A 21,415-nucleotide genomic window follows, 5' to 3' on the forward strand; every position below is an offset into this window, starting at 1 on the left:
CAGTGCTTGAAAGTCTTTGGGAGCATAAATTGAGCTTCATGTTAACAGCTCATTCATTTGCTTTAAAATAGCGACATCTCTTAACCTTTGCATTCCCAAAATTAACCACTTATAATTCAGACTGGTCATTTAAATGTGTGTGTGTGTGTGTGTGTGTGTGTTTTAAGCATAATATGACTCTGTCACATATTCTCTAGGAGACATTTTGGCTCTTCTAATTTAATTGTGTAGGTTATTACACTTCAAGCACTTAATAAATGTGTAACAATTCATGGAGTGGCAGAAAAGAACAGAGAGAAACCAAGTTGTCAAGGACAATAGCTGGAGTTTAGTCTTCTGGAAGTATTTTTCTTGCCAAAACTGATCAAAGGAAGAGCCAACAGTACCAGATAAGAGATTCTAGCATTAGGCTTCTCCAAGACAAGTGAGGTTAGAAGGGAGTTGAGAAGTTACGTCATCCTCCACTGCAGCAGATATCCTTTTTTTAGTACCTGGGGAGCCCCTGAATCATAGCATTTCTAAATCAGTCCTGGATTCCCCAAGTGAAGCAGCAGAGGAACTAGGAGGTCAGTGGTGCTCCTCAAATCTGTGGCAACCAAGCAGGAGTTTTCAAAAGGCTATCAAAGGAGGTGGATTACGGTAAGGAAAGGCTGAAGACCTGCCTCAGAAGGAGTGAGCAGTGAAAAGCAGGACTGACTCCACAAAATGCAGGATCCAGTACAAAATGAAGATGGACGGCTTTTGTGCAAACATCAGGAAAACATTACCTCTACAGGTACTAAAATGTCATGTTTTTCCTTTCTTCCATTGGCTCTTTCTCAACTTGTTATGGTGGTGTTTTTTATTTACTACTTAATGCTGTTCTAACTAAAAAATGTTAAATTCCTATCATGTATTTTACTGTTTTTGTTTATGTTGTGCAATTCCAGTTTTAAATGAAAATATGAGCATTTAACTCATGCAGAATCGCCCAAATTACACAATTTGTATTTTATAGCTTGTATTTACATACTGTATGCATCTATATTTTGTTCTTACAACAGCAGGAGAAACACTGTACAAAACTAGCTCAACTGTTACTGTTTCACTTCTTGGTATTTTCAGCATTAGTGGTTGGCTAACACAGGAATGTAACATGAGTAAAAAAGGATATGATAGGGCTCCTTAGTCATTCAAGTTTCTTAGAATGCCATTGCCTTCTTTCTGTGTTTGAAGCCAGTCGGGTTCGGATGGGAAGTGCAGCCTTTTGGGGGTCTCAGAATCCCCCCCTTATTCAGTCATAAATATAAGATGCTTACTTTGTACTCCCTTTGAATGTCTTCAAGCTCTGACACATCATGAGTCCAACGGAGTTCTTTGCTCACAGGGCATCATGAAGGCTACATATGAACAGAGCAGTAAGGAACATTGGATATAAGTTGCACATCTCCTCCGTTCATGTGTATATTCCATTGTCCCATCAGACTTCACTTACAGAACACAGGTTCAAAGATAAAATAGTGCCAGAAGAGCACTAAACTAAATGTGAGGCCCTTCTGAGTATGGGCCATCCGCCCATAGAGCTGGCCCTGGTGAAGGAGGAGGGGAGCACTTCTGGCAAAAGACCCAACAACAGGAGGTTGAGTGGGTTAAATTGGGAAAAAACACCCATGAAATTTATGTTTTGAAACTACAGCAATTAAAATGGGAATTGGCTGTATTATAAATCAACTGCCCAGGAAAAAGACAGTATGCTGGAGTCACAAAATGAGAATAAATGCCAGAATGTCTCATGATGCACTGATGTAGTCAAGATTGTACACAAAGTGCTACATGATCGTGCTGCTTGCAGGGAAGTAACCAAGCCAAAGAGAGGAATGAAAAGGGGCAGCTTGCACCTGATAATCCACAGAATCTAGCCCTTAAAGCTGACATGCATCAATGCCACTAGAATTGTGTGCAGAAAGTAAGATACCCAGAACCCCCTCTAGATTTACTAAATCAAAATTGCCAGGAAAGGTTCCAGCCGTCAAGATTTTTAATCAGCTGAAGTGGTGACCATGATGCTCACCAAGCCTGAAATTTGTTACTTAATGGGTCTGGGTGGTTTTGCTTTTATTGCATGGAGAATAATTCAAAATCTGTTTTTATTACAGTAAAGCATATATAATGACTGGAATAGAAGGACCAAGGGAACTTTTTAGTTTCTCCATAAATGCACATATTTTTATAAACCCATTATTATGGAGAATTTTTAACATTTACAAAGATAGAAGAACATAATGAATCCCTGCATATCCATCATCCAGTTTCATCAATTATCAGCTCATAACCAGGCATGTCTTAGGTATACCCATATTTACTCCTTCAGTTTTAAATCTATTCAATTTATCTATTGTTTTTATGCTAAACTGCTTTATATTTTAGCAATTGCTGTGAAGATTATTATATATGTTAACTTTTTCTTTCCAGTAGCCACTCACAAAGTCCCTGGTAGCTATATTTATCTAGTAAACTCTGGCCCCATTTTTACAGTTGATTAGACACCAGGTGGGTTTCTAATCCAAGTTGACTGTGCTCTTACCCTTGAGATCTTAAGTTGAATTTTCCTATTTTCTTTTCTTTTTCTTTTTTTTTTTTTTTTTTTTTTTTTTTGAGACAGGGTCTCACTCTGTTGCCCAGGCTGGAATGCAGTGACATAATCATGGCTCACTTCAGCCTTAACCTACTAGGCTCAAGCAATCCTCCCACCTCAATTTCTTGAGTACCTAGGACCAGAGGTGTGTACCACCTGGTTAATTTTTATTATTATTATTTTTTATAGAGATGCAGTTTCCCTATGTTGTCCACACAGGTCTCAAATTACTGGGCTCAAGCAGTCCTCCCACCTCAGCTTCCCAAAGTGCTGGGATTAGAGGCATAAGCTACCTTACCCAGCCAGATTTCCTTCTTTGGCTTAAGCAACCCAGACTGGATTCTGTTTTTCCAGCCATGCATTGTCTTGTTAACAGACATGGCCTCCATTATGGAGTTTATTAGGACCATTAAAAGAGCTAATATATAGTTGAGAACTCAGAAAAGTTGGCTCCTCTTTTGCTCCTTCTTTTATAATGTTATCCCAAACTTTGTTTCCAGCCGTTGACTTTCTATATTACCTATCTGGCCCTGCTCTCCTGAACAACTTACTCTTTCCAAAATTCCAGCTTGTTCTCTTCCTGTGCCTTTACACCTAGAGTTTGCTCCTAAGGTCCAGCTCCAGTCCACCTCCACCTCAAAGGCCTCTGGGAAGCCCTAGGCTATAAGGAGAGCCCTCCTTTGGGTGAAGTGCTTCATGCCAATACCACTCCATTAACTTTTGATCAACCCTGCCTGTGTCCTCTATGTCTTCAGTGTTGAGATGGTGTATTAATCCATTCTCGCATTGCTATAAAGAACTACCTAAAGCTGGGTAATTTATAAAGAAGAGAGGTTTAATTGATAGGAAGTTCTGCAGGCTTTATAAGAAGCACAGCTGGGGAGGCCTCAAGAAACTTACAATCATGGCTGAAGGGGAAGCAGGCACATCTTACGTGGATGGAGGAGGAGGAAGAGAGTGAAGGGGGAGGTGCTACACACTGTTAAGCAACCAGATCTCATGAGAACTCAGTATCACCAGAATAGCAAGGCAGAAGTTGTCCTCATGATTCAATCACCTCTTACCAGGCTCCTCCTTCCAACACTGGGGATTACAATTCAACATGAGATTTAGGCAGGGACACAAATCCAGACCATATCAGATGGGGACTTTGGAAAATCCATTGCTGCTTAGTATGGAACCCATTAACCATTAATAAACCTAAAATCAGTTAATACATAATCTTGTGCTAAATCAAGAACTGCTTCATAATTCAGGATCGATAGGAACACATGACAAGCAAAATTGAGAAAAAAGTTAAAAAGCTGTTAATTTAAATGTTGATGCAAATTATGAAAAGACAGTCACTACTTTATTTTAAAGGCAGGATGCCTTAGTTCAGCCCACAGACTACCCCTGTCATAAAACTGTGCCATAATGAAAGATGTTAGCAATGTTCTAATGTCTTAGCATCCAAACATTGTCTCCCAGGCTGCCTCTTGCCACTTACTAGCCCTGGCTCAAAACTCTTTTTCTGACAGTGTACCTTTGTGGCTCTGAAAATGGGATTTTTATAATTTCACATCTTTATGTTCTCTATACTACTGGCACCCAGGCCTTGTCCAATACCATCCTTGATAAATGTAGCGAGCATTATGAAAGAAACCATCTATCTGTATGCTTTCAGTATCCAACCAACTACAGAGTCTCACATGGATAAAATCTTTTGTGAGCAGGATTCCCAAGTGATAAGGGTGAAATGCAGTAGTGAAAACCAGCCAGAGGGTGACACAGTGAAAACACATCCCACCACCACAGAACTGAAATGCTTTTTAAAGCATTATTGTAAGGTGGATTTAGCTGTTAAAGATGTGTGTTCTGCCATGGTATGTATTATAATAACCAAGTTATACTCACAGGTCTGATGTGGACTCTGCTGAGGAGAGATTGCTTCTTCTAGGTGGGATATGTCAAGAGAGGAGAGTGTATATTTGATAGTATTGACTTCACGTTGAATTCTCCTTTATGGACAAGAATTCCCAAGACTCAGAACACAATGTAGGCAAGGGGTGGACATAGTGTATTAGACCATTTTCACACTGCTGACACAAAGGCATACCCAAGACTGGGTAATTTTTTTAAAAAAAAGATTTAATGGATTCACAGTTCCATGTGGCTGGGGAGGCCTCACAATCATGGCAGAAGGTGAAAGGCACATCTTACATGGTGGCAGGCAAAGAGAAAATGAGAGCCAAGCAAAAGGGGAAACCCCTTATAAAATAATCAGATCTTGTGAGATTTCTAACTACCACGAGAACAGTATGGGGAAAACCACACCCAATGATTCACTTATCTCCCAACGGGTCCCTCCCGCAACATATGGAAATTATGGGAGCTACAATTCAAGATGAGATTTGGGTAGGGACACAGCCAAACCATATCACATAGTTTCTTAGACATTGTTTTATGTTCTTGATGGAGGAAACTGCAGTCCAAAGCAATTGTGTACAAAACTAAATTTAACATAAAAACTTCCTGTGTATAAAATGAATAAACAGCAGCAAAGTACATATAAAGGTATATTCTCTCAGACCTGCAGTAATACATAGCCATAAACTAAACTAAAATAAAATTTTAAAATTCATTCCTCAATCTCCATCCATTTCAAGTATTGAGTAATCACATATGTCTAGTGGCTACCATATTAGATAGTCATAGATAGAACATTTCCATGATCACAGAACGTTCCATTGGGCAGCCCTAGTTAGAGCAAGCATGGCTTGTTTTATAATTTTCAGAATAATTCTGGTGAAAAGCTGTTTTATACTATGCTATACTCAACAAAGAAAAAGGATATTTACCCAATCTTGAGACCTTTTTACCTAAAATACAACATCCTTTTCTGCTTTACATATTACTTTTGCAGCTCATGGCTCATAGGAAAAGCCAAGGATGAGTTAACCTGCTGCTATCCATTTTAGCTGCAGAGTGGGCTGTGCAGGTTCTGAGCTTTCCCCATTTGATAGTCAAAGACCCCAAGGCCACCCAGCCTTTCTGGGTCTCTGCACAGTCTCCAGTGTGGAAAGCTGTGGGAAAGGACGGAGCAGGTTCTAGGTCTTCAGGATTTTCTGCGTCTTAAAGCAGCTCCTCTCCCTTGCACTCTTAGGTAGCAGGAGGGCCTAGCTTTTGGATCATCCTCGTAGCCTCAGAAATAATTGTTCAAGAAATAGCATTTCTCACACAAAGGATAAATGCTTGAGGGGACAGATACCCCATCTTCCATGATGTTATTATTACATGTTGCATGTCTGTATCAAAACATCTCATGTGCCTCATAAGTATATACACCTACTGTATACCCACAAAAATTTGAAATGAAAAAAAAAATGCTCTGAGGTAACTGGGACTCCCGTGAAGACCAGCTAAGTTAAATTTTCTTCCACAGCATAAAGACTAAAAAAGAGTATGTTGGAAACCAACTAGGGCAGGGACACAAAGCCTGAGTAGAGCTCAGTGTAAAGGAGAAACCCCATCCCTCAAGCAAAAGCTCTAAGAGTGGAACATGCTAAACACAAGACTAAACCTCTGGAAAAACAGTTCACCTTTACTGAGGCCCCAGCTCACAGCTTTATACTTTTCGCCTTATTTTGAAAACGCCATCTCATAGGATAGAGACAGCGATATGGATGGTACTTGTGGGTTTGTCCTTAGGTCTGTCCTTAAGCTACCACAGGTGGTTCTAGATCCTGGCCACACATTCTAGAACATTGTGTTGGCGCTCTAGAATGTATGTTTATTGAGCAACTTAATGTTCATCAGAAAAACTCAATTTCCTTTGAAAATTAGATTCTACAATAGATGGCTGTGGCCTTAATAACTACCTTCACAAATCATGTTTTTAGGCCATTAAAAAATGGTAAGCCATCTTCAATATAAGTTAGAAACGGAATTTAAGCACAAGACAAATTTAAAAAATCTGTCTTACATTTGTTCACAAACACAAGCCCCTAGAGTTTAATTTAACCCAACAGCTAGTGAACTTCTATATATATGTGTGTGTGTATACACACACAGAGTGATCAATCAGTTGGTCGATAGATACAGAAAGTTCTAAATTACTAGAACGCTTGTAATTTCAGGCAAGTTTTTCTTCCAAAGAGATAAACGTTATTTTTTCATACCGCCTGCTACAGAGGGGCTAGCTAGCTGGATTAGAGTTCATTTCCTTCTATTGAGATCGCATTTCTGAGGATGGGTTGCATCTTCGTAAATGAGCTGCTTTATTCTCACGACATTCCTAATCGTATGCCTAATTATCTAAGCCAAGAAAGCCTCTGAAGTTGACTGAATTGCTCTATTCTGTAGCCAGTTTACCACCTGCTGCTGTGTTCTGAGTTCCAGTAAAATCACCTTGTCTAAATAATCGTATCATCAAGGATGCCTCTTTTCAGGGACTGGATACAATGGCTACAATAAGTTTCTCAGGCAGCCAGCTCTTCCTGTATAACTACCACATTTTTATTCAGTTCTTACTTGAAAATTGGGCTTTAAAAAATTATAATTATTCCCCCGGGCACATGACAAGTGTTTTTTGGAAAGGCAACTGTATCTATTTCCTAGCCCACTGCCCTGCCCGAAAGTATCTGGCTGTTCCCCAGTGGGATCACCCTCCCCAAAGAGCATCGAGGGCTTAAAAGCATTTTTAAGCTGATATTATTAGTAGTGGAGTCTCTCTCTGAAAAGAAAAAAAAATTCTGGTTAGTTTTCTGAAAGAGAAAAAGCCAAGCTCTCTGCTTAGCTGGGCCAACTGAATAGCCCATATACTGCAGTGACCTCTCATATAGTCCAGGAACACCACTGCTGACACAGAGGAACATAAGGGCCCCTATTACCTTGTGCCTCATTTAATGTGCTACCCGTAACATGCTATGCATGCCTCTGGAATATTTTTAAACTCTGAACTGAGATTCATTTATTTCTATTTCCACCTACAGCAGATAACTTACAATAGCAAAATGAAGAGAAGAAAATGTGTTCACTGGAAACTGGCTGTCAAGTCTCTCCGATGGGAGCTGAGGAGCTGTGTGTGTCTCCACAGGCATGGAGACTGACTAGAACCAAAGAGCCTGTGGCATCAAGCCCCGGAGGCTGAGGCAGGAGAGTCACTTGAACCCAGGAGTTGGAGTTTGCAGTGAACCGAGATTGCACCATTGCCCTCCAGCCTGGGCAACAAGAGTGAAGCTCCATCTCCAAAACAAAACAAAATGAAACAAAAATTTATTTTATCACATTTCTGGAGGCTAGCTGTTCAATTAATTTTATTGAGCCAAAATCAAGGTGTAGAGCAGGCTGTGCTGTTCCTGCAGGCTCCAGGGCAGCACCTGTTCCTTACCTTTTACAGCTGTTCCTTGCCTTTTACAGCTTTTGGTGGCTGCCAGCATTTCATGGTTTGAGGCCATGTTACTCCAGTCTTCGTGTCTGTCTTCACAATTGCCTTTGGTGTGTATCAAATCTCCCTCTGCCTTTCTCTTATAAGGACACTCATGACTGGGTTTAGAGAATCCTCATATGATCCAGGACAATCCACATATATCAGCATCCTTAATTTAATCACACTTGCAAAGACCCTTCCTTAGAAGGTAACATTTCTAGGTTCCAGGGATTATGACCTTGTTCTGTTAGATGGCCATCATTCAACCTATTACAGTGGTATTCGGTGATACACCATCTCAGGTGTATCCATGAACACAGAAACAGTGGGAGACACGGACACTGTGGAGGCCACTCACAGCCCAGGAGCCTGGAAACCAAGTCTCCTACTCCTAGCCCCTGTTGTTCCCCACTGCCTGCCCCTCCACCCACACTGCATTAACAGTGCACTTGAAAGAAAATAAAACTAGGTCATCAGCCCTCCAAGGCCCTATGTACCCTCCCTCACCATCCCCAGATCCTTACTTTTTAAACAGAAAGAAAAAAACCTTAATATTCCAAAGAAACCCAAATCCAGACAGCTTTAACAGAAAAGTGTTTGCCTGCCTTTTCTGGCAGTTTTGTAATTTCAATACATATTAAAACAGGTGCTAAGACACAGGAGCAAGAACATCTGTGGTAATTCCCAGGCAGATGAGCAATAGCATTTTACAGGTGTAAGGTACTATTCACTTTCATGCTTCCTGAAGGTCTTTTAGAAAAAAATTAACATCCTGAATTAAAAATTGCTTATAGAGGCTGTCAGAATGTTTGGCATCAAGAGAGGAAACAAGCAATAGGAAAACATCCTTCAGTTTCACAAAAGTGTGAACCACTAAGTTTAACAATGCAGATTGATTTTTCTTATAGGCTCTTCTAGGCCTTTTTGATGGATCTAGTCCCTTAGTAGATTTGAGTAATCCAAAGGGAAGAGCAGCAATCCAGAGCAGATGGTTCTAGAGCTCCCAGTACTTGCTGCCATAACCTGACTGCCCCTTGACATTTGTGGACAGGGCTCTGGATTCACCTCTGACCCACCATGTCTGTCCTGCCACTAAGCTGGCAGGCATTTCTGTGGGTGAAGAAAAAACAGAGAGGTGGCAAGGGCTGGCCTTTTATACCACTTCCAATGTTCCTTCCACATTGTTGGGGATTTTTCAAATGTTCATTTCAACTCTAAATGTTTAGTGAGGGACTTGGTTGCTGCCACCTCCTGGCTTTCAGGGCAGGCAAGGAAGCGACACAGATCTCAGGGCACACAGCATGAGGGCAGCTTTGCTCAAACATGTCCTAGTTGATCAGTTACTTGATAGTGATTAAAAACCAATTCTGTCATGGGGAATTATTATTGGTTTTGCAAAGTTCTCAAAAACATCATCTTCAGTCTCCAACTCCCACTCCACCCCCCTACCAAAAAAAAAGAGAGAGGAAAAAAAATACCCAGTGATTTCCATTAGAATCAGGGGGTAGGAGATGAGAAGCTATTTTAAATGTTCCAAAGTCCAGACCACACTTCATACCAATTAAACCACAATCTCTGGTGGAGGGACACAAATATCAGTAGTTCTTAAAGCACCCAGGTGAGTCTGATGCGTAGATTGTGCTGGGAATCACCACCCTATCTTATTCCCATACTACAGTGGGATTATTCAAGATGCTGGGCCCAATAAACAAGACCCCTTTTACTTAGCTGTAAGCAAGAAATTAGTTGACCTTGCTTGCCGCTTCTGAGAGCTTTTCAATCCCTAAAACGAAATTAAGATTAGGCTTATTCAATCACCTCCTTCTGAATGTGACCTGCCATTCTAAAGCAACAACTCAGCAGAATACCAAGGACCCTCCAGGAGGACATTGACATATTTGTTCACTAAGCAATGTGACAAAAATGCAGCTTCCTTTTGTCTGTGCATCATTATCTCATGTAATACAAACATTCCAAATCTTCATTCAGTGCCAAGCAATAGGCAAACACAAACTATTAAATCATAAGCGGAATATTATTCCTGTTATTTAGAAGCATATGGAAAATAACTATTAATACCCTATATATTCTTTTCAGTAAGGTGATTAAATAAACTCAACAGTCTATAGTATACAGACCCAACTCTTGCAACTTCCAGGCTCTCCTGGGATGTTCACATCCGTCATGTACTATTTGACAAATGACTGCTTCAGCAAGCTCCCTGTCTCTGTAAGTGGGGTTAGAGCAGAGGGGAAGACAGGCACAGAGGCTTATGGGGAAAATATATTATCTTTGGCTTTTTAAGCAATGCTACTGCACGTTGTCTATAAATCACATATCCCCAAATTCAGGAATGCAGAGTCACAGAAGTTTTAAAAGTGGGAAAAAGATGGAATTAGTGACCTTATGATTTTTCAACCCCTCAAAATACCTGCTGCAATGGTTTACCTTTCCCTGTTTTCAGAAGCAGAGGTTCTTCATAGGGAACCATTCGGCCCCAGGCCAAAGGGGGTCTGTGGAGGGTGTGGCCACCACCTGGGCCTCAGCCCCCTCAGTATTGCTCTGCAGTTGCTGAGAGCCCCTCACGGTGCCTTTACCTCTGACCTCAGCTGTCGATGACCTGTGCTTGAGAACCACGTATAGTCATGCGCCACAGAACAGTGATTTGGTTCACAATAGAGCACATATATGCTAGTGGTCTCATAATATTATAATAGAGCTGAAAAATTCCTATCACCTAGTGACGCCCTAGCTGTCCTAACAGTGCACTGCGGTACTCACATGTGTGTGGTGATGCTGGTGTAAGCAAACCTATTATGCTGCCAGATGTTTAAAAGTGCACAGTAATGTCCCAGACTTTCACATTCACACACCACTCACCTGCCCAGAGCAGCTTACAGTCCTGCAAGCTCCATTCATACTGCGTGCCCTATAGAGGTGCACCTTTTTTTAAATCTTCAATACTGTATTTTTACTGTACCTTTTCTACATTTAGGTATATTTAGAAACACAAATACCAGTGTTACAACTGCCTACAGTATTCAGTCAGTAACATGCGGTATAGATTTGTAGCTTAGAAGCAACAGGCTATATCATATAGCCTGGGTACATGATAGGCTATACTCTCTAGGTTTGTATAAGTATATTTATAATATTTGCACAATGATGAAATTGCCTAATGACACATTTCTCAGAACATATCCCCAACATTAAGTGATGCATGACTATACTAAGCATGCGATTCTGAGGTTCCCTGTACACAAATTTTTAAATTTCCATTTTGTTTTGGTGATTTAGTACACTTTTTGAGAAAACAATTTTTTACATAAGAGGCCAGTGAGTGAGTTGTGGAATAGTTCAGATTTGTAAAATGCTACTCTCATTTTTGCTTCCCCATCACAATGGGGCAAAAGAAACCTTATCATGGGTAAGGCGATAGATATTAGATTAACAACAGCTAACACATCCTGCAAGAAGGACCTAGGTCCAATTATAAAAGGAGTTCCAAAGAGCACAGTGTTGATGCTACTCACTCTATTAACAAAATACAGCCCCAAAGGATCTGAAGGCCGTTCCAAGCAAGGGTGCTTCTGATGACACTGAGAAGAATCCTGCCATTCTGAAGAGGTGAGCTTGTGGAACTGCTGCACGTCCTGCTCCCAGGAGAATAAAGGTTTCTCATGATGGCATTAAACTATTTATTTAGTATTTGAAACATGGTGTACATTTATGTATTTGTATAAACATTTGGTACATCTAAAATCCACAACTGGTAAACAATCTGTGCTTTCTTTTGTGTACACGTTTGGGGTTTACATCTGGATATTTTGGTGTTGTGGAGACTCAGTCTGTGAAGCTAATCAAATTGCCTCATATTACCGTAACAACTGTGAAGGAAGTGATTTGCTCCTTAAAGGGGCTGTTCCTTGCCCAGAAAAGGTGTCACACTTTTGAATTTGAACTAATAAACCAGTTGTGTCACAGAATCAAGAGAAACACAGCTGACACGATGGAGTAGGTATGTGCAGGGGACTCCTGGAGATCCAAGTCAATGCGTAGCAGGCAACACAAGCTGCACAGTGACAATGGGAATTGACTCTCCCTTTTCAAACCGTTGGGTGTTAATGTCAAGTTTCCCCAACCCCACCAGGAGGGGTTTCGTCTGGCAAGAGCTTGCCTTCTGCTCAGCACACTCCTGGGGCTACCCCACGAGTGTCACAGCTGCAACTCCGAGGTGCCAACCAAGCCCAGGGCTCTGGCTTCTTCTGGTGTCAGGCCGCTCTTCAGGGTTCTTCGCACTGCAGCGGTGGCCACAGGTCACAGCCAAAGGGATAAGAAGAAAAGGGGGTATGAGCAGCAAGGCACAGGGCAGTCAACACTCCAGTCCCCCCTTCTCCCCAGGGACTTCCAGAGAAGCCAGAGGGTTCACGCTCTGCACCCCTCTGCTCTTGCTGAATTGCCCTGCAGTCTGTCTGCTAGGGCAAAAAAAAGTTTGGGGCTACACAGGCTGTCCTAACGATGCCACAGGTGCTGACTTGAAGGGCCAAGAGGAGGGGTGGGGGCACTTATAAAGAAGAGAGGAGGAGAGGCTCACCTTCACAAGGCTTCTGAGAAGAGGGTGCAAACCGCAGAAGTGCAGAGGGCAGGAGAGACCTCAGCATCTGCCCAGTATGAGGAGTGTATCAGAGCTAGGAAGGTGATTCCAGAGCAGAGAAAAATGCAAGCTCCACTAATACTAATGAGGTGAGGCAACCAATGCCCAGCAAGGGGATCCGCAAAACCCAACAACCTCACAAATCCAAGGGAGGACCAACGATAGCTGGGGACATGCTCAAGAACCATGGCCCCACAGAGCAAGTTCATGAAGCCAGGGCAAGGGGCAGCAGTCAGGATGAATCTCTCCATGAGTGCTGTGGGTCTTAGCCTCAACTCACTAAAGGGCCCCTAGAGACAATAATTAAAATAACCGGAGTCTCCTCAAGGAATGGAGGCTAAGGAGCAAACTGCCAAACTTATTCTGGGTGGAATTGATGGCTGTTTTCTATGGAACACACAAGACTTAAAAAGGGCCAATGAGCATTCTCACTGGGGGATGACAATTGACAACTGGAGGGCTGCTCATCTTTAACTGACTTAGAATTGGCTTGTGTTTAGCTTGACATGATGGTATTCCCACTGTTTAGTATTCATCAATTTCAGCATCAAAATATAGGCTGGATAAGGCTGCTGCCACACCCAAGACAAGTCCTTTCATTTGAAAGTGTCACTAATTACATTTTTCTTAATTTACAAATTGTATTTGACCCACTCTGTGTTTCTTTAAAGGTCACACAGAGTTTGGGGTATTCATTATCCGAAGAAAAATGTTAAGGATCTGCCTTCAACCTAAATCCCAAATCAGCCAGAGTTCCTGAGATGATCAGGGCGGCTATTGATCCAAGTTTGGAGACAGTCAGCTCACCTTAATGTCTCCCCATTTCCTTTGCCAACTCCCCTCATCCTCTCCCCAGAGGCCAGGGCCCACCTCATGCATCTGTAGGCCACACCTCATAGTCTAAGCCTCCCCATCATCCCCTGAACAAAAGCTCACCCAGCCTGTGGACAAAAGATCTGAAAGACCTATATCCATGGCAGAATCAATGGGGACTAATATCTATTATGAATAATAAAGGACTCCTTTACTTCCAGGAATCAGAACTTGGAACAGGAGTCAATATCATATCTATCAAGTGGTCAATCAATAAGTAATTTATTCAGAACTCATTAAGTATATTCAGCATTTAACTCAAAGAATTAAAACACAGACATCAAGTACGGATTTTTAGAGAGACATGGGATATGTGGTGAGGGGTTCTCTCAAATCATGCCACTGCATACTCACTTGGGTCTTAGAGCCATCTATTTCCAAGCCTAGCTTTGGGCCTCAGAGCCATCTATCTGTAGCGGTTCTTGCACTAGCTTCTCCTTCCCCCACCCCCGGTCCCATGGCCTCCAGAGTGAGTGTCTGGCTGAACCAGACAAAATGTTTGGCTCCTGAGTCTCAGCTGGAGGCAGATTACATTCAACTGAGTAACAGAATTTGTTCAGTGGGGCAGCAGTAAAAATACTAGTTTGTAATAACCTTTTATGTTCTTTAAACACTCCTTAGAGTGTTCATCAAAGATAATTTTAACAGTAAATAAGATAAAATATCTCTCTTAACAAGAAAGACCTCTTGCTGAGACTTCTTAACCAAGATACAAAATACTGCCTGAAGAAGTCCATGCTGGCCAGGTGCAGTGGCTCATGCCTGTATTCCCAGTACTTCGGGAGGCTGAGGCAGGTGGATCACTTGACATCAGCAGTTTGAAACCAACATGGTGAAACCCCATGTCTACTAAAAATACAAAAATTAGCTGGACATGGTGGCATATGTCTGTATTCCCAGCTACTCAGGAGGCTGAGGCAGAGAATTGCTTGGACCTGGGAGGTAAAGGTTGCGGTGAGCCGAGATTATGCCACTGTGCTCCAGCCTGGGTGACAGATGGAGACTCCATCTCAAAAAAAAAAAAAAAAAAAAAAAAAAAAGTAAAGAAAGAAAAAAGAAAAAAGAAGTCCATGCTGCAGTAGCTAGGCATCTTAAATTATCTTAAATTTCACCAGCCACAGAAGGTGGTGTGGACATCAGTCTATGAATCTTTGTGCGTTTAGGGATGTATTTTGGCCAAATGATTACTAAAGACCCCACAGACGTTTTACCCATGAAGGTATTTAAAGATGCTTAACAATTCCGTTTGCACATTTGTTTCAGTTCAGTCTTATGGCTGGGAGGGCCCTGGCTCAGCCACTGTTCAACACCGTCCACTATGCCCTCCTTCTTCTGCGTGGAGTCAAAATGGCAGGACCAGATGTGCTCCCTGGGACATTCTTTTTTTCACATAAAATCCTGTCCATTATATGCACAGGTTTCCCAAATGGAAGGACATTCTACAAAATAATGAACTGGTAGTTTTCAAAAGTATCAAGGTCACAAAAGTGCCCCTACAGATCAGAGGAGACTAAGCAGACATGAGGGCTACATGCAATGTGGAATCCTGGGTAGGATTATGGAGCAAAAGTAGGACCTTCATAGAAAAACTGTTGAAATCTGAATAAAGCCTACAGTTCAGTTAATAGTACTGTACCAATATGAATTTCCTGGTTTTGCTAAATTGTCCTAATATTTTTACAACTTTTCTGCAAGTCTAAAATGTTTTCAGAATAAAAAGTTGAACCAGTAAAAGCCAGGACAACAACAAAAAGCAGACATTCCCAAATCTTGTTGACTTAAATTCAACTTCTTGGACTCACCCCCAACACACTGAGCAAGAGTCTCTGGGAGAGCCCAGGCACTGCATTTGAACCTACCCTGGTTGGTCAGATGGCCAGGTTTGGGGCCCCTGACTTAAATCACTGCCATCTGAGATGCAGGGAAAGGCAGGGTTTTCAGGACAGTGACAGTCTTTGCGGTGACAAGGCTGAAGTCTCCTAGTTCCATCTAATCCAAGATGAAGTTCACTCAGGTTGAGAGGGCACTCAGAAATACTCAGGGCACTAGGCACTTTCTGCCATCACTGATCTGGCTGTGGCTTCCTTGGCTTTGCAGAGCCCAGCCCATGCCCTCCTCCTGTACCTGTGGCTACATTAGCATTCAGTACTCCTAAAGACTGTTTTTGGCTCCTAGGTAGGATCAGAACAGAAAGCAGTTGGTTAAAATGCAAGCACCAGCTGCCCTCTCCTGTGACTCATGCTGGGGGTGGGCAAACGCAGAGTTTGCCCTGAAAGGAAGAATAAGTTCTCCCCATTGTTTTCTGAGAAAATGTACCTCAACTAACGATAGACAGGAAAGGCAGCTCAGGAATCTACAGACTCAGAGTTTTCCACAATATTTTAAGTTCTGGGCAGGACAAAACTGCCTTCCTCCTTCCCAGATTAAATCAAGAGTGTCAGCACTCTGCCTGAGGTATCTCAACAATACTAGCCAAGTGCTATGCTGGCAATGCAGGCTTTATATGCACAGGCACAAGTATTCCAGGGGTAAAAAAAAAAGACTGGTGAAGATTGGTCTGGGCTACTAATTGTAGCAGGCCAAAGTGAAATAGACGGTGTGGTGGGAAGTAAGGGGGGTAAAGGGAGCAGACAGTTGGGTAGGGATGTGCACAACAGACGCTAAGCACTTTCAGGCAGCTACGAATTCCCACCAGCAGCTTGTCCCATGGGCAGCAGTGAGACACAGCCTTAAAGGGAAGAAAGGTGGTTGGGAACCTGTCATAGATGCCTCGCTTAACCCCACAACCACCCTGGGAGGCTGGCACTACTGCCTTCATCGTACAAAAGATGACTGATACTCAGTAAGGCCAGGTCACTGATGTGAGACCCAGTCCTATCCCTGTTGTGTGCATGTGTGCATTCCTGAGCATGGAAATGGATTCCATTTGAACTTGGCAGCAGAAATGATGAAATACTGTAACATCCCATCGATCAGGTACATGACACCTTCCTGAGCACCACCATGGGAACCCTACGTCTCCCCTCCGAAAGGCTCTCTGAGGCAGAAAAGACAGGTCCTTGGATTCGAACTTTCACTGCCCCTCCATCCTTTTGAACCTGATACTCAGACGGGCACTGGGGGAGGGCTTAAAGACCAGCCTTCTCTTTAATGTGCCAGTATCCCTTGTTTGGGAGGGTGATTTGTCTAAACGTGAAACAACCAGAGCCACGTAATGTAGTGAAATCCTTCAAAACTCTTCCTGTATCTGTCTCTCTAATCCCGAGGCTTCCACCTGAGCCCTTTCTGACTTAGCATATTAGTGTCCTGGCCTCTAGCCTGGCCCTGCTCTGGAACAAGGGACACCCTCTAAAGGGCAGTGACTCTCCACGTGGGTTTAGGGAAGAGACCTCGGTTCCCTCTTGGATTTGCTTTGTTTAGCTTCTTGTCCTGTGTCTTGTCCATATGCATAGGTGCCCTCAGCTGTCTTTACAGGAAGGGCCAGTCCATCTTTAATCAGCTCTAGAAATCATTTGCTACTGAAGATCCTTCAGTAGGGCAGAATGTGGGGGAGGACACGAGGTAAGCTGGATCAGCCGTTTCACAGGCTAGAGATCACCTGGACAATTGGAAACATTTTACTCAATGTGCCCCTGATTGGCACCAGCTGGAAGAGCAGTCGACCTGAGCCATGGGAACCTGTGAATTGGTTATGATGCCCTTGGCTATCCCAGCTGACTGCAAAGTTCAGGCTTTGGTGGGACATTCGGTATGTGTGGGCCCAGTCACCAGCATCAAATGTGAAAGCAGATATTTAATTATCTCTGAGGATCCTCGAGTAGCTTGCCTTGTGGGCCATAAATTTCAAGGTTATGGGATGGATTCTGTTTCGTTTCCTGCAAGAGCAGAACTATTATTGTCTTTAGCCAAATGAGTTATGGCCCAAATATGTTGGTTATTCATTATCCACTTGCTTCATTGCCATCATTAAACAAATCAAATACAGCACTGTTTCACCATAAGGCCCAAACCACTAAACTTCACATTGATTTTGCAAATTTCTTTTTCTTATTCCTTTAACCTCTGTGAAAAGCTGGAGTTTATCATCCCTTTATAAAAGAAATCAAAGTCTAACTTCCCCCTCCTTAAATTTCTGCTGATAGTGCCATTACTAATAAATTAAGCCTGTTACAGATAAACACATACATGCTGTGCTGTACTTGTTATAGTAACTGTGTCACAGAAAAAATGTGTTTGGCTAAATAAAAAGAGTAGACGGCTGTTTTGCATAAAATCAAAATGGAAACGATACCACAGGAAATTATTTTATGTCAACCACAAAAACAGGCAAAACAATCTCTCTGGCCAGATTGAAGAGGAAAATTAATTATGACTGTGTTATTGTGCCCAGTGACATTATGAGTCTCTCTAAGAATTTGGATCTCGGTAGACCAGAGGATGAGGCCATGCAGACTTGGAGGAGAAGCACATGCTCTGGGCCTCCAGGGACCCCAGGCCAATGTCCCATGCTGTCTCCTGTCTGAAGAGACAGCTTCCAACCCTTCCAACCCTCTGTCAGGGTGCCATGCCCCTGCTGGGATGTCTCCAGCTTCACAAGGTTGAAGTCTCCTAGTTCCATCTAACTCTCCAGCCCTCACCCTTGGCCCACCTCTTTGTGGCTCTTCCCAGCTCCTCCCCATGGTGACCTCTGCACTGACGTTGCCCACACCAGAAAAACCAGGAGTTAACTGGCGCATAGTTCTTGCCATGTGGTGACCTTGAAGTAACTATTGGCCTCCTTGAATGAACTAAAAGGAGGCCAATAAAGAGCAACTACTTACTCAGGAGGCTGAGGCAGGGAAATGGCTTGAACCAGGGAGGCAGAGATTGCAATGAGCTGAGTTCACACCACTGCACTCCAGCCTGGTGACAGAGCAAGACTCCATCTCAAAAAGAAACGAGGGGCAACTACTGAAGATAACCTATTTAAGACCTCAAAAATCCTTTTGTAAGTTTCATTTCAAAAGCTATTTAAGCAGATTTCCTACAAAAACATGGGCCAATGATATGGACAAACCATACACAAAAGGAGAGATGCAAATGGCAATAGGCTCAACCTCCCTAGAGTGAAGGGAAATGCAAATTAAAACCACGGAAAACGTTATTGTACACCCTGCAGATCAGCAAAAATGGAAGTGCTGCCTTGGCCTAAAGCAACAGATGTAACCCAGAGCATGAATGTGGATTAGCCTCACCCCTTGGGAGAAGAGTTTCCATGTCTGGTCTCATGCCCCGGTGCTGTTCATCTTATGAACATGAATCACCTGGAGATTTCATTAAATGCAGATTTGAATCAGTTGTCCTGGAAAGGGGGCCCATAAATCTGCAATTCCAACAAGCCTCCAGGAGATACTAATATTGTCTGGGGTCCAACTTTGAGTTGCAAGCCTCTAGCCAAGTTCTTTCACAAGTGCACCAGGAGATGAGCAAAGAATTCCTGACTGAGAATATAGCAAAATATCAAAAGAAAGCAGTGTAAAGGCCTTAGATATTGATGTTGGAATCTACGAACATATTCTTGAAGATGTACAAGCCATCCCTGAATGATAGTTTTCTATTTAAAAAGTGAAATGAACATAGTGGGGAGCAGAGGAAGGCATACGATGAAGAGAGAGCTGACACCTAATGCCATTAACCCAAGAGGCAGGGACCCAGACCTCAAGGCCTCACCTCTGAGGTTCTGCAGTAGTGGGCATGGGTGCAGCCCAGATATCGGAATTGAAACATCTCCGCAGAACATTCTAATGTGCATCCAGGGTTGAGAACCACAGCTCAAGAGCCTTGTTACTCACAGTGTGTTCCAAAGGCCAGAGGCATCAATTTCATCTAGGAGCATGTCAGAAACAGACTCTTGGTCCACCCATCTTACTGAATGGGAATCTCATTCCCCGCTCCTCACCCCATCCCCATCTGTATCCCCACCCCTACCTTAAGTATTATTTTCCTTTCTGGGGGAAAATTTTCATCAGAAACTGAAGCAGATCATAGGAAAGGAACAGGGGACTGCAGGAATATGATTAGTGTTTTGTACCCTGGAAACAAACATGCAAATGGGCCAAACAGAACCACTGGGTCCAACTACACAAACCACACCCTCGTCGCCTCCTGTGTGAATCTCAAGGGTGGATCAACTTTGGACTCTCTGAATTTGAGTTCTTACTCAACTTCCTGCCTACCTGGACTCAGCTCCTTTCACGTTTTGGAGAAAACAGGAGGAAGCACCTGGCTTCCTTTCCTTGTCACCAACCCTCATTCTCAGAGGCAAAGCCAATGAAGACTAAAGCAGCCTCTAGAGTGACCCAGTGGCCGGCTGATTGCTTTTCTGAAACACTTAAGGCCACAGCTCATGCAGGGAGATGTCAAAGGAGCCACAGGATCCTGTTTCCCTACAGAACACTGTTCCTGAGAGGGTCAGACAGAGGCAACTCCACACCCACAAGTTGGGTGGGCAGGAGCAGGCAGTACACTCAGACCAAAAAGGAAAATCAGTCACTTTGATTTAGTTGAATCCTCTATCTGGTGGGAAAAGGAAAAAATGGCCAACCTAGGCCACGTCAAATATTTCCAGCATCCCAATGACCATCAAATCACTTGCTACCCCTGGGTTTTGCCTTCTTCATGCTCATAGGCAGATAAACCCAAGGTGGGGCCAGTCTCCAGGCCCGCAAGCACCCCCTGGTGCTGGGTGCAGGGCAGAAACATGGCCTCCAGCAGAGCATCTTGGGCGGGACTTGATGATGGGTTTCACTAGTACTCAGCCCTGTATACCACAGACACTTAAGGGCCTTTCCTACCTTCCTGGGAACAACGTATGAATTGAGAGAGGCCTGGCCACCAACGGCAGATACACTGAACAGATGTGGCTGCAGCTCCCCTCCTCTGCAATGGCCAACGTTGATAGCCAACCCTAAAACCTTCTGTGGATGAGTGTAGGTAGGCACTCTGAAAGCCACTGACAATTCACTGGAGCCGAGTCTCTACCTTTCCCGGTTCACCCAGAATGGGAGGGCAGATCCCTGCAAGGGTGAAGACTCACTCCTCCTTTAATGCACTCACAAGATTTCCGGTTGGCCCGGGATCGTTTCCTCTCCCTCGGCACCACTCGCTGACTGGGCACCTGGGTGGCCGACTTGACGATGCGGTCCATGATCTCATCAGCTGCATCATCTGTGACATTGGGTGAGTCATCAGTTCCCATAGTCCAGGAACTAGTGGATCCTAAAAAATTAAACAGCCAGAGTGTACCATGTACTCAGAGAGAAGGAAAATACAAAAGAAGATACGCAGCACTATTCCTCCAAGCAGCTGGGTTCTTTCAGCAACAGACCACAGGAAAGGCCAGAGTTAGAGTCCCAGAGCTAGTGACAGATACAGAGCACTAACCTGTCCCCACTGCAGGGAGCAATGCTGTCACTTGTGACTCTACCCTGAAGGCTCTGAGAAAATCCATATGCGGGGCACTTATTTCCTAACACCCTGTAACGCAGCTATGTTCTTGTCTCTCATTATATTTTACTGTCCACCCCAGGTGTGTCATCTTCACCTGCCAGGTCCTGTGATCATCTGAGGGCAGATGACTCAAGCCACACCCTGCTGCACAGCCATCAATATTCAGCGATGCACATCCAGTAATGCAGAGACCCACTGAGGGTCTTACTGAGTCTGCTCTCTATCAGTAATTGTACATGCCAAGCAAATGTCAAGTGACCCTAACCTCTTGCTAAGTAGAAAGCAATAGATTTTACAATGCACAGTTTATCTTTGAATTATCTAGCTTTTAAAAATTGTAACAGGACTGCCATCTTTAAACAAGAAAGGGTCGTTA

General features: G+C 43.2%; 2 protein-coding genes across 11 annotated transcripts in view; one reads left to right on the forward strand and one right to left on the reverse strand.

The window, feature by feature from the left end:
* Nucleotides 1-11,739, forward strand: part of TPGS2 (tubulin polyglutamylase complex subunit 2) — a 46,874-nt gene extending 35,135 nt beyond the window's left edge. Inside the window, exon 7 of one of the 2 annotated variants that reach the window (XM_010335419.3) lies at nucleotides 7,591-11,739. In XM_010335419.3, coding sequence (XP_010333721.1) covers nucleotides 7,591-7,704 — 114 coding nt within the window. In that variant the 3' untranslated portion in view covers nucleotides 7,705-11,739. The remainder of the gene's footprint in view (nucleotides 1-7,590) is intronic. The other variant, XM_039463514.2, reaches the window with a different exon arrangement.
* The window catches only part of FHOD3 (formin homology 2 domain containing 3), a 493,523-nt gene continuing 483,816 nt past the window's right edge, over nucleotides 11,709-21,415 (reverse strand). For all 9 annotated transcript variants that reach the window (XM_074383563.1, XM_074383562.1, XM_039463510.2 and 6 more), the window contains 2 exons: nucleotides 20,647-20,808; nucleotides 11,709-12,322 (listed from right to left, as the gene is read on the reverse strand). In XM_074383563.1, the coding sequence (XP_074239664.1) occupies nucleotides 12,240-12,322; nucleotides 20,647-20,808 (245 nt within the window). In that variant the 3' untranslated portion in view covers nucleotides 11,709-12,239. The remainder of the gene's footprint in view (nucleotides 12,323-20,646; nucleotides 20,809-21,415) is intronic.

Source organism: Saimiri boliviensis, chromosome 13, assembly GCF_048565385.1.
Source record: "Saimiri boliviensis isolate mSaiBol1 chromosome 13, mSaiBol1.pri, whole genome shotgun sequence".
NCBI classification, from domain to species: Eukaryota; Metazoa; Chordata; class Mammalia; order Primates; family Cebidae; genus Saimiri; species Saimiri boliviensis.